General features: G+C 43.7%; 3 protein-coding genes across 5 annotated transcripts in view; all 3 read right to left on the bottom strand.

Moving 5' to 3' along the window:
• Window positions 1-373: 373 nt before the first annotated feature.
• fgfbp1a (fibroblast growth factor binding protein 1a) lies at window positions 374-1101 on the bottom strand. The gene has a single exon (XM_063190402.1). It carries the CDS (start codon window positions 1092-1094, stop codon window positions 459-461), a length of 636 nt encoding a protein of 211 aa, XP_063046472.1. The 5' UTR covers window positions 1095-1101; the 3' UTR covers window positions 374-458.
• A 1168-nt stretch (window positions 1102-2269) lies between these two features.
• Window positions 2270-4068, bottom strand: fgfbp2a (fibroblast growth factor binding protein 2a). Its single transcript, XM_063189475.1, has 2 exons — window positions 3147-4068; window positions 2270-2908 (listed from the first exon to the last, which is right to left on the bottom strand). Exon 1 carries the CDS (start codon window positions 3927-3929, stop codon window positions 3156-3158), a length of 774 nt encoding a protein of 257 aa, XP_063045545.1. The 5' UTR covers window positions 3930-4068; the 3' UTR covers window positions 2270-2908; window positions 3147-3155.
• Window positions 4069-11256: 7188 nt separating this feature from the next.
• prom1a (prominin 1a) overlaps window positions 11257-16871 on the bottom strand; it is a 145535-nt gene continuing 139920 nt past the window's right edge. For 2 of the 3 annotated variants that reach the window (XM_063190621.1, XM_063190622.1), the window contains 4 exons: window positions 16463-16486; window positions 12772-12963; window positions 12179-12222; window positions 11257-12000 (listed from right to left, as the gene is read on the bottom strand). In XM_063190621.1, coding sequence (XP_063046691.1) covers window positions 12894-12963; window positions 16463-16486 — 94 coding nt within the window. In that variant the 3' untranslated portion in view covers window positions 11257-12000; window positions 12179-12222; window positions 12772-12893. Of the gene's footprint in view, window positions 12001-12178; window positions 12223-12771; window positions 12964-15814; window positions 15884-16462; window positions 16487-16871 lie in introns of all 3 variants that reach the window. The other variant, XM_063190620.1, reaches the window with a different exon arrangement.

Below are 16871 nucleotides of genomic sequence, written 5' to 3'. Positions count from 1 at the left end.
CATTTTTAGCGGCGCCCCTGGGTATGAGCAAACACACAGGCACACACAGCGAACACAACTGTATCAATTTGGATTGGGCATGCCCTGACTCACACAGCCACTGTATCATAAATCACTATGATTTTATGATCTACCTGCTCAGGGTTTCTTTCCTTAAAGTGTCATGTTACTCTGAACTATTGCTGCAAATAACCACCCAAAGTAGACAGGTCATGTGTTATTATATATGTAAACTTTATTTTACCACATTGTAAGTAGCACAAACACAAGACAAGGGAGTGGCAAATCCAATACAGTACATTTCCATCAGTTGGTCTTCACTTTGTAAGCATGAGAGTTTAGACGTTTCCAGCATTTTCTCTCAGAACCTTGACCTGTTTGCTTGTCATAATCCCTTAAAGTAGCACAGCAATGTAGTGCTGTTTGAGGAAACAGTTCACTGCGCATTTTCCATAAACTCAGCAATCCTCATTTTGAACCATGCTAAAAAGAAAGGCGCACAACGAACTCCACGAACGAGAGCAGTACTCTTCGACAAAAGCCCTCTTGTCTATTTGATCTGGGCACAGTTCATTATCCCTTGAAGAAGGGGGTATCTGTTTAGCTACCTCTTTGGGTAGCTGGCTCAGTTTAAAATGTGCGTCCTGCGGCGCTTTCCTGCACATACCCGCTTTGACAAGCGACGTCTGGTCATAACACAACTTCTTCTGCTTTTTAAGTGACCTGGCGACTTGTTTCCAGTACAGTTTGGCATTGGATGTGTACTGGGGACAAGTGGTAGGTCTGGCAATATAGGCACACTCGAAAGATTTCTCTCCTTTCTTGCAAGAGACAGTCAGGACGGCGTCGTAGTCACCTGTCGCCGCCCAAGTGCACTGCGACTTGTCCTTGGTAGTGAACTTGCCCTGAAACATTCCCTTTCCGCCGGCGGACTTGGCGCCGTTGTTGTTCCTGTCCGATGAAGGGACGCGAAAGTTTTCTTGTGGCTCGTCTCCTCGGCTCCTTTTGTCCTTGTGTCTGCGACATTCTGTCCTTTGAACCTGGTTGGAGACGCACGCAAGGACCAACAACACTGCGATTGTGCGTAGGCGCATCCTTGGATCCCAAGTTGTGATCTAAAGCCGACAAAATATGTATTAAGTATATGGGTTTCTATTGTATACTTTTACTAAATCATTGCACTTTATAGGTGCCTATAGACTACATATTGATACGTGAAAAGTTGACAAAGAAGACTTACCTCCATATGACTGGACTGCAACGCAATCGAGATGCTCCTGGGACACCTGTGCGGTCGGATAGCCCATTTATAGTTCGGTTCAGCGCGCAAGCACGGTGCGCACCCACCCACACACACACACACACACACACACACACACACACACACACACACACACACACACACACACACACACACACACACACACACACACACACACACACACACACACACACACACAGTCTATTTTTACGGCATAATTAAGACCTGACTCAATTCCTTGAGAGAATGCAGCACCTTTGGAGTGCGCCCCCACATAGCCTCTGCTAATACCTCAGTGGAATGTGAATTAGCCCGTGATCAGTGATCACTTGATTAATTGAATCCGTTTTATTGTTTTAACCTGAAACGTATTGTCTAAACGTTGCTGCAACAAGTGCAACGTGTGTGTTTTGGCTACAATGATAAAACAATGCTATTCGTCCAAGATTCCAGTGAAAAGGTTCGAATGACAGATCGCAAATCCTGAGATAAAACTGGCCACCTTTAAAACTAAACTGACAATTTGCTGAGAGCTAAGTGCTGTGTTGGGTTGCCTACATAGGCCTACTGTATTTAACAAATCCAACTTTCACTAGACAGGTCCCTCATTATCTTGACAGAATAGAAACCACAAACTCATTGAGACTAACTGCACTTGCCAGTCTGTTTGTGGGATTTTAAATATAGAAGCTCATGGCAAGACTGAGTGCAACCATCTTTACGAGGAAATGTCTACTGTTCTTTGGACTACCTCAGGCTTTTTGTTAATCGCTTTTCCTGAACATTATTATAACACAAAAAGTCTATGCAAATGTTTGGACATTGTTATGACCAGTGCGTAAAGACTATGCGTAAAGACTGTGCCGGTCCCAAATAGTACCGCAGTGCCCTCCACTGGTAAATACTTGAACTTGAGTTCTTCTACAGTGGATTGTACAAATCACTTACAGATTCTCGAAGTCAGTGAATCACCGGCTTTTGGTAAAGAAAAGAACAAATGCAAAAGCGTAAGAACACATGTATTTATTTATTGCGTAAACAACAAGCAACAAGTATACATCGATACGATTGATTTATCAGTGGTAACACTTGCAAAACGTTGATCAAAGACTACCACGTTTTTATCCGTGATGAACGCACTTCTGCACATTCACGGGACAAACTTTTGAACTCCCACATCGTACCCTTTGCAATGCAACAAAGAGTGATACAAAACCCAGCCCATGCGTGTCATCACTTTTATTTACAATGGTAAAGTAAGTGGATACATAAAATAAGTATTTGCCAACTTCTACCCCGTTGCAAGGGCTGATCAGGTTTGTAGAGTCAACACTCTCATTTGCCACAGTCACCCTGAAATACTGAAACGATTTTGCTTTTTTTGCAAAATGAAATAATACTGTAGTACCACTTCACGATCTGGGCAGAATGTGTGGAAAGCCTCTAGAAAAAAAATAATGAGGTAAGGCAGTTTGTGTTTTTTTCTTCTAGACATGTCTCCAGTGGTGTTGGAGTGAAGTGGATGGTGGATATTGGTACTCCGTGCCCGTCAGGTTTGGTCGCCTCCGCCAGAGGGAAGTAAGCACCCCAGCGGTGTCCACCATATACACACAGCCCCCACTAGTCCTCTTCGAGTGGAACAAGAATCTGCAACAAAGATGCGATACAGTGAGTGACTATTAAGTAAGGTCTAAACTACAGTGGTTGTACCAGAGTAATATGCACAATGTAAGCCAATACTGTGGTGATCTAGTATGCTTCATAAACTCACATAGGCCTATAACAAATGTGCCCATGAATGTTAATGCCAGCACATAGTCAACATATAAAACATTATTTATCATTCTCATTACTGAGTGGTTTTTATTAGTTTCCCTCCACTTACCATTAGTTCTTAATTGCGGCGGAACATTCCAATCATATAGGCACAGACTCCCTGGAGGGACCTCCAGCAGTAGTCTTGGGCCATCTTCCGGGCCTGTTCCTTTGATGCCGTGGACTGCGTCGGGGAGGCGGGCGCCGGTCTGGTCGGGGGCCTTCTCCCCTGCCCCTGGTTGTTGTTGCTGCTGCCGTTGGTCCTCCTGCCAGGCACCGGCCTGCCCTGGTCTGTCTTGCCCATGTTGGGTCTGGTGGGTCTGGCTGGGGGCTGGGGCCTGGTGGGTCTGTAAGGCTGGACCCTGGCCGGCCGGGTGGCGGTGGGTCTGCTCTGGGTGGGCCTGGAGGGCCTCTGCTGCGCCCCCCCTCTGGTGGTCTCCTCCTGCTGGTCCGCGTTGTCGGCGGAGGCGGCGATGAACACCATGCGGGTCTCGTCGGAGGCCTTCTTGCACATCTGGGGCTTGAAGACGGTGGGTCCCGAGCAGGCGTTGTTCAGCTTGCGCAGGTCCCACATGATCTGCGTGAAGTAGTGGCGCGGGTCCTTGTTGTAGGAGCGGCAGAGCTGCGGCTTGCCCCGGTAGTCGCACCAGTACGAGCGGCCGCCGCGCCCGCCCTGGCACGCCACCCGCAGGTTGGTCATGTCCCCGTAGCCCGTCACGTGCATGACGCAGGCGTCCTTGTCCTTGGTGGCGAAGGTCACGGGGTCCTCCCAGATGCTGCCGCGCGGCTGCTGCTGGCCCTGGGCTGCCCAGAGGCAGCAGGCCACCATGAGAGGCAGGAGAAGGGTCCGCATGGCGAGGGTCGCTGGAGGATCCTGAAGTCTTCGGTAAACGATGGAGAAAGAGATGAGGAGAGGAGGAGGAGAGCAAGATGGAGTGAACGAGTGAATGAGGAGTGTGGCGGAGAGGACGTTTCTGGTCCGTTCTGAGCCTTAGGCAGACTGTGCACTGGTATTTATGTGCTGCACATACAAAGGGGGGCATTTAGGTGGAAAAAAGAGTAAAGTGGAGAAAGAGGGAGGAGGGAAGAGGAAAAGGGGATAGGAGAAGAAAGTGAAAGAGAAAGGGTAAGGAGGAGGGGGTTGTGGATGTTAAGGGGGGGGGTGGACATGAGAGAACTTACAGCCCCTCCCTCTCCTTAGGCGCTACCTCAGTACCTCCAACCAACATCACCACCACCACCATGCGACCACCATCCCCCCCTCTCCTTTCCTCCTTTTCTTCTTGCCACCCCCACACTGGCGGTTTGGGGACTATCAGTGTGATGTGAGAGCACATATGAAACCAATTGGCGTCTGTGTGTGTGTGTGTGTGTGTGTGTGTGTGTGTGTGTGTGGTGGGGGGCTGCTGCTAGGCACATGAAACAGAAACGCACGGCACCACAGCACAGCAGCACAGGGACAGGGGCATCCATTAGGCTTGTGCCATACGCCCATTTTTGACTATTTTTAAGTTGCCCATGTTATATACTTCCCCTTCGGTTCCAACAGTCTTTTTTCAATGACAAACTTCTCTTTTTATATACACACACAGTAGTATATCAATATGAATGTCCTCTTCTGCAAGAGCGAGCACGTGTGGCTGCTTCCGGATGAAAACAGTCCCCGTGCATGGCAGCTTAGATAGTTTGTTTTTTCAACAAACAATTTTGTTGTGCAGCTGTACGTTCCCGATACGGATTTCCTCCGAAGTGGAGAGAGAGAGAGAGAGAGAGAGAGAGAGAGAGAGAGAGAGAGAGAGAGAGAGAGAGAGAGAGAGAGAGAGAGAGAGAGAGATGAGGAGGAAAAAGAGGCCCACCGCCATTGTGGTAGACCAGGCTGCTGTGGCTGACCCGAGAATGCACAGTAATGGTGGAGACTCAAGACTCAGCAGCTGGTGGACAACAGAATTTATTTTCAGTCATACGTCGAACCCGGAAAAAAAGAAATGTTTCAAAAAATTGGTAAAAACGTGGTAAAAAAAAACGTTAAGGATGGGGGAAAAGTACAGGACGTGAGTCCTTGGCGTTCAGTACATATGTGGTGTGGTGGCGGCGAGACATAAACAAAATAAATATGATTTTGTTGTTGCTAACTTTGGATCATGGGTTATACATAAGTAACAAACCCACAGAGTAGTCATGTGATGGTGGTGGTGGCGGTAATGGTGTTTGTGAATGACTCGGTGTTTGTATTTGAGAGTGTGTGTGCATGTGTGTCCAGACGCCATGCTTTTGTGTGTGTGTGTGTGTGTGTGTGTGTGTGTGTGTGTGTGTGTATAGGCATTCATGTGTGTGTGAATGTTTGTGTGTGCGTGCATGAAAGTGTGCAGCTGTGTGTGTGTGTGTGTGTGTGTGTGTGTGTGTGTGTGTGTGTGTGTGTGTGTGTGTGTGTGTGTGTGTGTGCAGCCGTGTGTGTGTGTGTGTGTGTGTGTGTGTGTGTGTGTGTGTGTGTGTGTGTGTGTGTGTGTGTGCGCATGCTTGTGCAAATTCTTGACTGTGTGCATTTAGCCATGCAGGTCTATGTGTGAGTATGTGTGTCTGAGTAAATTAACGTGTGTGTGTGTGTGTGTGTGTGTGTGTGTGTGTGTGTGTGTGTGCGTGCGTGCGTGCGTGCATGCGTGCGTGTGTGTGTGTACTCTGTAAGCGAGGGGCTAATTGGCAGCCACCACTTGTGCCTTTATTTTTCCGAGCAATCAGGGCAGCCTTGCCAGGAAGCCAGCTCTCCTTTGACTGATGCGAGACCTCGAATGTAAACATCCGCCACATCAACCCTGCTACCGCTTCACAGGGCAGAATCAAACTCTGGGGCTTTAATGGGGGATCTCTGAATGCTTTTTAGGGTAAATGTCTTTCTCTCTTTTTTCCCCTCATGATCGCTCTTTGGATGGAAATGCTACACATAGGACACTTAGTGGAAAGAAAGTGTGTGGAAGAGCAAACAGTTGCTCCTCACAGGCCAAAAACTAAATCTGGGGGGCTTTTGAGAGGGAACTCTGACAGCTTTTGGGTTAAAATGCCTTTCTGTCTTTCTTGCCTTGATTACAGATGGAAGTGCTGCGTACGGCACACATTGGGAATGAAAATGTGTGCAAGAACAAAATTCCTCTTTTATATTATCATACTTGTGGTTTCGCAGAACAAATTCTAAAAGAAATCTATAACTTAGATGTTTCATTAACCCAAGCTTGTTGCTTTTTTTTACTAACAAGATGTTAGATAGTTGTCATTATATGTTAGTCTTTCATGATTCAGTTTTATGAAATTAAGGAATGTTCATGGAGAATTATTATTGTCAGATTAATATTTCCATCTGTCATTTCATCGTAAATCGTGTTAATGAGTTTCAGGAGTAGACGTGTTGGAGCAAACACCGTCAGTGCATGTAAAGGTAGAGGTGATTACACCTGGATTGTGTAATACCTTTTAAAGCCACAGTCCAGAGGACAGTAATCAGTCCCATGAATCCTTCCAATACAGGCTGGCATCTGTTCCTGGGTCAGAAAGTGAAGTCTGCAACACTGCTTGAGGTCCAGTCTATCAGATAAAACTCCTATTGTCATTGTGACATAACACTACACAGTGCACACAATGCACACAAAACAAAATTGCATTATGCTTCACATGTACAAAGTGGCAGCCTGAAACAGTGCCCCAAGGGAGCAGTGCAGTGTGACGGTACCATGCTCAGGGTACCTCAGTCATGGAGGAGGATATCGGAGAGCCCTGGTTAATTACTCACCCCCCACCCCAACAACTTTTCGATTCTGTTGGATCAAACAGACCAACAGCTACGCCCTCAAGAAAGACAGATGATGTGTACTTAAACCAGATTAGGAGTGCTGCTTCTGTGTGGTGCATACATCGCGGTGCAGTGATGTGCCACTAATGGAGGGATATTCTTTGCAGGATTAGCAAGTGAAGCCCTCAGCAACAGCCAGATGGATTTCACCTGGCACTTGACTATAACAAAACTTTTGACAAACTGTTGGGTGGAAGCGAAACGCCCTCTACAGTATATGCAGCATGCGATACAAGTGGTGCAAGTTCTTATTATCCAACTAACGAAGAATGGATCAATAAACCCCATTTGCATGTTCAAATCATGACAAAGTTATCATGACAAAGTTAATAAGACGTTTTAATTTGTAATATGTGTTATCATATGAATAATATTAGCAAAATGTTAAGGATTAGTTCTACACACATGTAATGATATATAGTACAGAGCTATAATGCATTAATTGCACACTTGGAAGACTTGAAGAACCTATTGAAGCTTTTCGAATACAATAAAGTAGTGTTTCTCAATGTGGGCGTTGAGGAGCCCCAGGGGGGTGTTGAGAAGAATACAGTTGAGAGGGGGCAGTGCCTAGTTGTCATTGGGGGCATCAGTCCATATCATTTTTAATACTGGGGGGTGGGGGGGTTGAGAGCCTTATCATGAGGTCAAGGGGGCATTGGGAGGCAGGATGATGTCAAGGGGGCATTTGTTCAAAAAAGGTTGAGAACCACTGCAATTAAGTGTTAAAAACAGGAAAAAGTTAAGACTTTGTGCATGTCCATGAAATTTGTCATTTTATTCACATTTTATACAATACAGTCAGGCAACACGCAAAAAAGCAAACAGCAACTTTGCCTCCACTGAACAATACTAACCAAGCTGAAAGCCACTACAGAAAGTTCACTTTCCCATCCCACCTTTGGGAGTTGTTATTGGCTTTAAAACCAGTGCTCCAGGGTGCAGTTTGAGAAAATATCATCTCTCCATAACCCCCCCACCCTAATCTCTTTTTTTTTTCTTGTTTATTTTTTTTCCTCTCTGGGTGAATGTATCGCAGGCTATAAACAGCAGTGTTGCTGGGTAACACTATCACCACCATGGGGACATGGGTGACAGTGTTGCCAGATGTACGATAATTATCATATTTGTACCATTATTTTGTCCATTTTGTCCTCTGTACGATTAAAAAAACCATGATGTACAGTGAGTCCAATATGTATTTGATCCCTTGCTGATTTTGCCCGTTTGCCCACTAATAAAGACATGATCAGTCTATAAATTTATGATAATATGTATTCAAACATGGAGAGACAGAATATGAAAAAGAAATTCCAGAAAATAACTTAAAATAATATATTTTAATTTATTTGTATTTAATTTAGGCTAATAAGTATTTGACCCCTCTAGCTAAAGAAGATAAAGTGCTTTGTGGCAGAGCCCTAGTTGTCTAGCACTGAGGTCAGATGCTTCTTTTAGATGATGACAATGTTTGTGCATATAGTAGAACATATTTTTGCCCATTTTTCTTTGCAGATTATCTCCAAAACATTAATAGTTTGTAGCTGTAGCTTGGCAAATGGGAGGTTCAGTTCTCTCCATAGAATTACTATAGGGTTAATATTTGGAGACTGTCTAGGCCACTTCACAACTTTAATATGCTTCTTATTGAGCCACTCCTTCGTTGCTTTGACTGTATGTTGTGTATTATTGTCATGTTGGGAGATCCAAAAATGGCCCACCCTTCAGTGTAGTGGTGGAGGGAAGGACGTTTGCTCTCAGGATTGCACATTACATGTCTCCCTCCATCCATTTGTTGACGATGTGAAGTTGTCCTGTGCCTTGGCCATACAAACACCCTCAAACCATAATGATACCACTTTCATGCATGATGGTGAGGAGGGTGTTCTTGGGATCATAGACAGCAGTGCTCTTTCTCAAAACACATTGAATTGTGTTAATGCCAAACAGCTTGATTTTGGTTTCATCTGACTACAGCACCTCCTTATCATATCCTAAACCAGCCTGATGTCCTCAGATGGGACTGCACAGGTTCCTTCTGAAGTAGAGGTACCATGTGTGCACTACAGGATTTTAAACCTCTGTGGCATTAAGTTCTACCAGTAGTTTTATCTGTGATTTTGGTCCCAGTAGCTTTGATATCATTGCCTAGTTCATCCCGTACAGGTCTAGGGTGCTTTCTTTCTGTTCTCATGGTTATCAAATCCCTACAAAAGGTCAAATCTTGTATAGAACCCCAGACAGGCTGATGGATAGTCATTTTGTATTCCTCACATTTTGGAAGAAATGCATCAACAGCTGGGTCATTAATACCCAGTCTCTTTCTTGTGACTTTGCTGCCCATTTAATCTTTGTTCAGGTCTAAAATCTTGTCCTTGATATCATTTGACTGCTCTTTGGTCTTTCCCATGATGGTGATGTTGGAGTGTGACTGATTCACTCATACTATGGACTGATTCTGCTGATTAAATGTGTATTTTATGCATGTTAGTATGTACAGGTGTCTTTCATTCAGATGACAAGTTGATCGGAAGTGCCCATCTGGTCTGTGGGCCCGGAACTGTAATCAGTTGGCAGGGGATCAAATACTTATTTTGCCCGATGAAATGGAAATAAATTAATATATATTCTCTTAAGTTAATTTCTGGATTTTCTTTTTGATATTCTATCTCTCCATATTAGAATACATATTATCATAACATTTATTGACTGATCATGTCTTTGTTAGTAGGCAAACCAACAAAATCAGCAAGGGATCAAATACATATTGGACTCACTGTATGATCATTTCAGAGTTGTCGTTAAGTTAATTTAGATGCCTTGAAACAACAATTTGGGTCTTGTATGATATTTTCCCCCAAAAAAGCCCCCAATGAAGACGATTTTGAGGTTTTGGTACGATAATTCAACATTTTCCATCTGGCAACACTGACGGGTGATCATCATGAGAGCAGACTTCAGTGTTCCTCAGACCTGGCTCTTCAATACAGAGACAGGTGCAGGTTGGAACTAAGAATGCGTTTCACATTATCACAATTCTTGTGTTTCCAATCTTACTGTCCTATCTCTGAACTATATTGAAATGGTCTTTATGTAAGAATGATGTCTGCGCTCATGTTGTGACCAGTGTCAGTGTGTGTGGCGTGTATCGAGCAAGCGCTATCGACATGGGCTGCCTGTAGTAAAAGAGCTGAGTGTGGCATGAGAGGTACTGTGCAGCTTGCAGCAAACTTGACTCCATCCATTGTGTGAGACTTCAAGGTACCGTATAATGCGAATGCCACGTACGTACTGTACTGTATATACACTGTATACATTGCCTGAAGTACACTGAAACACATTTGTTCTTTTTACTGCATCTGTGTGAGTTTGAAACCATATGATTTCAAATATGTCTATACAAATGTTCAAAGGTACATTCACCCCCTTTGATTTCCATCATGTATCAATGACTATATAAGTAAAATCAATTTTATGTTTTATCTTTTTTTGTAAGAAATATGGGGAAAAGCACATGTTAGGCCTAGCACTAGCACCTGAGGCCTACTTGAAAGGTTTTGGCTTCAAAGAGCAGATATTTTTCCCTTGAATACTACAATAGCCGACAATGTGTTAATGAATTATATCCAACGTTAGCATAGTCAATGGGAAACGTTTGAAAAATAACTAATCGTGTCGATTATACTCAACAATCTTGAGATATTATCACTACAGAATCCAAACAAAAAAAGCATGTATTCTCTAGGACAAGATAATCAAATAAAAAAGTCACTCATCCAGCAAAAACACGCAGCTCGGGGAAGGCAATGACCCATTCACCAGCAGAATGGCTTAGCAACAACAAAGCAATGTTAGCAGTAGTTTAGTTCACGTAATAAAAAAAGTCACAGAAACAAACAAAATAAAGTGTGTTTGTTGAGTATTGTCTGTCTGAGTCTGTCCTGAAATTATTGGTAAACCCAATTACGGAACGAATTCAAAGATATCGTTATGACTACGGTGAAGCTGTATTGGCGGCAATCAGAACGCTGTGGACAAATTCCATAGAAAATCAGGCGGCAACATCTTTGCACTAATATTAAGTCCTGCTGAAATACTTAGCGGTTTCTACATGGCAAGCGGCTCTCATGGCTGAAAGCAGACACACATGCGCACACGCACATGTGCGCACTCACACAAATACACACACACACACAAATACGTATGCACGCACGCACGCACTCACGAACGCACACACACACACACACACACACACACACACACACACACACACACACACACACACACACACACACACACACACACACACACACACACACACACACACACACACACACACACACACACACACAGTAAACGATCAAAAGGAATTTAAGTACAAAGAGACAAGCAGTGTGCTTCATACATGGCTTGAAAACAAAAAAACGATACAAAACAGAAAAAAACAATTCAGTGGAAGCGACTCAAAACATCCCTACTGAGCTCTACAATATAAGCCACAGAATCTGAGAAATGTCACGGATGCTTGACCCTTCTTTACATAGGCGTGCCATGGTCTCTCTCTCCCTCTCTCTCTCTCTCCCCCTCCACCTCTCTCTCTCCTTTTCGCTCTGTGGGTGCAGCCTTGGACTATTGTAAACATAGAAACATGCAGTAAAGGTAGTTCAGAAGGTCCCACAGGCTTCCTCCACAAGAAGGTCAAAGTTCACTCGTAACCTCCATTTTGTCCCTTGGGTGAGCGCATCACTGTCAGCAGCGGTGGTGGCATATAGATGCGCCCTTGAGGCAAACCTGTGTGGCAGAATTGGGGCGTCCCGAATTGGCGAGCGATGAAAAAAGGATGTCGAAATGTTGAATGTTTTTTGTCCAAAGATCGAGTGCGATGAAAAAGGATGTCGAAATGTTGAATGTTTCGTCCAAAGATCGAGTGCGATGAGAAGGAGAGGAGGATGAATCTCATTACGATGTGACAAACTGTCAACTGCCACAGAGATTTTCAATATGGGTAAAAAAAAACAATCTCCACGTGTTGATGAAGATAGTTGGAGCTGCATCTTCGTCGAAGGGATCAAGACAAATGGAAAAGCTGGAGAAAGGACAGAGAAAAAGAGCACATAAATAAGCAAAATGGCTACACCTGAAATACAGTCTAACATACTTTCTGGGTAATGCATAATGTATAAATCTACTATAAACTATATTTGCATTTATGATATTTTGTAAAATATTTAAACTCAAAATCAGAACAAAGTTTGTTTACATACCTTGAAGGAGTCTAAAGACTCATGGCCAATTCGTTGACACTGCACTGTAAAACAAAAACATAACCATACAGAGATGAGCATTATGAATGTAACTTTGTGAGTCAGAAAAATATGCACACTCACAATCACATACGCACAAATGCATTACACACATACACATGTGCACACACACAAACATGCACATACTGTACATACAGCAAGCACACAAACTAGTTTTGCTGTAAAGGACGCAATGAAGGTAGATGGAGCATAGTTAAATGAAGTTAGATGGAGCACGATTAGAAATGACAGCTAAAAAACAAACAAACAAACAAACGTAAGGGCAGAATGTATGCTCCTGTTCTCTGATGTCCAGAGATAATGTGTTGTTAGCATAATGAAAAACAAGTGCAATGTACAAACGAAGACTGAAAGAAGGGAAGAGTGGAGGAATGGAAGGCCATGGATTGTTAATCTGTTGTTGAGACAAAAACACCTGACAAGTAATTGGTGAGTGAGCATGTTAAAAAGGGTTGAAGAAGGATGAGTAAACGTAAGCTGACACTGAAGACAAGGACAGGACGAAAGAATCGGGCAGCAATAGTTGACAGTACCTTTCCAAAGCTGGGCGACAACATGGGAAAACAATAAAAAAAGAAACAGAAAAGACAAACACACAAACAAAATAACAAACAAACAAGCAGGAAAAAGGTTCCGGCCCCCTTTGTTTTCCGTTTCACCAGTCGTGGCGATGGGGTGGTGCCGAGGCTCGTGGGAATCTAGTCATGGTGTCGTACGTGGGGAGGCTGAGAAGAAGCGTCGGGGTAAGGGGAGAGGAGGGGACACGTACAACACAGGGGGACAGAGGATCACACTTCAATCAAAAGGTTACACAAGCACACCCCCCTAAAAAAAAAACCCATCCCACCTCCTCCCACCCAAAGCACACACAAACACCACCATCCCCTGCCACCCCACAACAGCCTGTTTTCCATACGGTTCTTTCAGCCTGCCAAAGGGACCAGGGTGCCCACTTTCCCATGCCAACAGCACAGCCTCTCTCTATCTCTCTTTCAGCCCAGAAACGCATCTTGTCACCAGGCTAGGCAGGCAGCCGCTTGGGGCCCCCCAAGCCTATAGATGGTGAATAACAGCTAAGACTGTTTAAACTACAGTAGTGGCAATTTGTTGTGAATATTTTAATATATATATATATATATATATATATATATATATATATATATTGGGGCTTTTTATTGCCTTTATTTGACAGGACACTGAATGTAGTGACAGGAAGTGAGTGGGCAGAGAGAGATGGGGACGGGTCGGGAGTCGAACCCGTGTCGGCCGCACAGCAAACGAGTGCCCTACCCTTTGCGCCACGGCAGGGCTGATTTCTTGCGAATATTAATCATTTTGAATTTTTACTCTGGGCCCCAACTTAAACCGTAGAATCTCCATTGCCTATCAACACAGCCCTGCAGGCCTCAGTCAGCGCCTTGGATGGCTGCAGGGCTGTGTGTGCAGTATAGCATGCTGCATACCAACGGCCCTCAGTAACGAACTGATATTAAGGGGTCCAAAAGAACATATAGATACAGTATATGTTTATTCACGTCTAGACTGTGGAAAGCATGACACATACTTCACATTCCGCTGCAATAAGTCATGTTTTTTGGGCTGCGCTGCGCTGTGCTGTGGAGGGCTGTGCTGTGGTGTGGTGCGGAGGGCGAGGCGGTATATAAATAGCAAAGGCGAGGGTTGCTATCTGCATCTGTGGCTCCGGGCCACAGTGGTCATACATTAGATAAACTATGTGGGCAGGAAAGGAACAGTATGGTTGTTTATTATGTACGTATGTGGTATCGGTCAGTGTGTGTGTGTGTGTGTGTGTGTGTGTGTGTGTGTGTGTGTGTGTGTGTGTGTGTGTGTGTGTACTGTATATATGCACACTGTGTGTGTGTGTGTGTGTGTACTATATATGTGCACACTGTGTGTGTGTACTATATATATGCACACTGTGTGTGTGTGTGTGTGTGTGTGTGTGTGTGTGTGTGTGTGTGTGTGTGTGTGTGTGTGTGTGTGTGTGTGTGTGTGTGTGTGTGTGTGTGTGTGTGTGTGTGTACTACTATGCCCCTATATGTGTCTCCACGTGCCACCGTGGTCCCTGTGGTTGGCTGCTGAACCCTTCGGTTGCATAACTCCCTCTGGGGCCTTCCTCCTCAGACCCATCCTGGGCAAGTCACCATCAAATAGGCATGCAGTTACATGGTCCAAAACACTGGCTGCAGGCAACTTGTGTTCTTTTACAGCCTGGACAGAGTTCACCTTTCCTCCACATTCAGTTCTGGCCAGATGCTGGATGGAGAAACAGAATCTGTATCTCTGAACCACTGGAGGGCTGAACTGATGATGCCCTGTTTTTGTATAAAAGCTGAAATGTTTTCGAGGTTCAGAACTGAAGTGGTGATGGGTCATCGCTCATCTGTTTAGAAGGTACAGGATTCAGTGGAAGTTTCTGTACTAAAAGGAGACAATCTGTACACTTCAGGTCTTTTTTTGTGCAAAGCTTTACTTGACTTGCGAGCTTTCGGTCCTTAGACCTTCATCAGACAGAGGTTCAGAAATGAAACATCGAGCTCCAAAAGAAGTCCAGTTGCCTACAACGTAGCGATTTTGTTTCATAATCTGGATGAATGACAATCTTTACAGACATGCTGTTACATGGATTTTGTTCCAGGTCGAAGAGGCTGTTAGAAAGACAGGGCGGCCCCTGCCCGATGCTTCGGCTGTGTTACCAATCGGAGGCGATCAAATAAACTGTTCTCACGCACATACATATTCACATACACACACAAGGTTACATCAATTAAATGAATTACTGTACAGATTACCCATGATTCAAAGCAAGCATGTCATTTCCTTGTGGCATGCAGACATTGCTCAGGCAGCATGCAGTTAGTTTCGTCACAGATATGTGTTGGAGCTGTAGAGTTCAGGCCTGTTCTTACAAAATAAGTAAGGGGATGTAGAAACACTTTATTTGAAGGTGTCTGCACAAGAGTAGAGCGGTTTTATTTATCTCGAAAGAAATTAAGAGTGACAGGAAATGGGACATGATCAATATCAGCTGAAGTACTGTAAATGAATGAGAAATGAACCTTAGAATATAGATGAAATATCGAAACGAAGAACATTGACAGGATCTCATTCTTCTTTATTACTGATTTCATTGAGTACCAGTTGGCTTTGGTAATAATCAGCTGATTTTTGCTGAGGTGCATAAATTGCATGAATGTGTCAAACATGTTCAATGTGTCATGACATGTTTAATACACTCCTTTAAAAGACACCTTTAAATAAAGTGCTTCTGGCGACATGAGCTTGCCCTGCTGGTTTTGGAGGTGATCAGTGCGTTAGCCGTTGGTCAGGTGATAGCATGTAGACATACGTGGCTCCAACTCCCAGCATGCACTCTGTGCATTACAAGATTCTTTAACTCCCCCCGAAAAAAACTATAGATGCATTCTCTTAATGTTGCGCTGACAGAAAACAAACAAACAGGCAAGCAAACAAACGAACAAAGGAAACCCTAAAGTCCATGCATGGAAGTCGTTAGCATGCAGTGTGTGGGATGCAAGAGTGCGAGTGTTTTACCTTCTCGTAAACGGGTTTTCGATACCTCGTAAACGCTCATTATGATAACCATTATAACCAATTTCCAAACTGAAACGAAATGTGACTTTCGTAAAGAAATGAAAAGCAAACAAATATAAAACAAACACAACAGCCAAAGGAATGGAAAAAAAATAACCAGCGAAGAAACAAAAAAGGGGGGAGACTTCACACATACAATATGGCATGCTATTTATTGTCTTTTTTTAATGATTTGTAAATAGCTATTTTGGCTAAGCTTTGATTAAAGTGATGCTAACATGTAGCGCAAGAAATATATAGCGTGTACAAAATAGCAATAGTACAAATGTGCTTATCTTACAGCGTAACTGTACAAAGTGAGGATGTGAGCGATGTACTGTAAGTGTCTGAAAAGTGTTGATAGTAAGCAGCCCTTTGTGTCCGATAAGGGTATTCAGCGTGCTCTTTCGGAAAGAGACAAGCACAAAGGATAGAAGCCGGGAACCCTCCACCAGAAGAAATATGCGTATAGAGCTCGAAACCCAGCACCAAATCAATTCAGCAATGGCATTTATGTACAAAAACTGCGGTGAAGGGTATACAATTAGAATACTTAGAGCACAGACACAGGAGAAGTTAAGACCGGGTGGAAGATATAGTAAAGCTTACGTTTTCATGGGCATTGTCTCAAAGCTAAAAAGATACAAAAACAGGCATACATAGATGTTAACAACAACCTCCAGCAGGAGGTCCATGAAAATTGCACCATGAGATTTGTCCTACACAGACAGCAGTTTGGATAGACACCGCTACCCTATACGTCAAGACACTTGGTGACTTATCTGCCGCATGTTCATACATGTGAGTGAGTGATAGAGAGATATATCATTAATGTAATTGAAAAAAGGACGAGTTGATAGATATTACTTCATAGATATAGATAGATATGATATATTTGTATATGTTCTATTTGTATTTCTGTGTATTTTCTTTTGTAAAGTGCAAAGTGCCAGACAGAGGAAGGAAGATGAAGAGGGGTAAGACTGGTTGACATGGAAATGGCAGAATGGTTATCACA

The sequence above is a fragment of the Engraulis encrasicolus genome, chromosome 23 (assembly GCF_034702125.1).
Source record: "Engraulis encrasicolus isolate BLACKSEA-1 chromosome 23, IST_EnEncr_1.0, whole genome shotgun sequence".
In the NCBI taxonomy this organism is placed as follows: Eukaryota; Metazoa; Chordata; class Actinopteri; order Clupeiformes; family Engraulidae; genus Engraulis; species Engraulis encrasicolus.
This window is presented reverse-complemented; position numbering and strand designations above follow the sequence as displayed.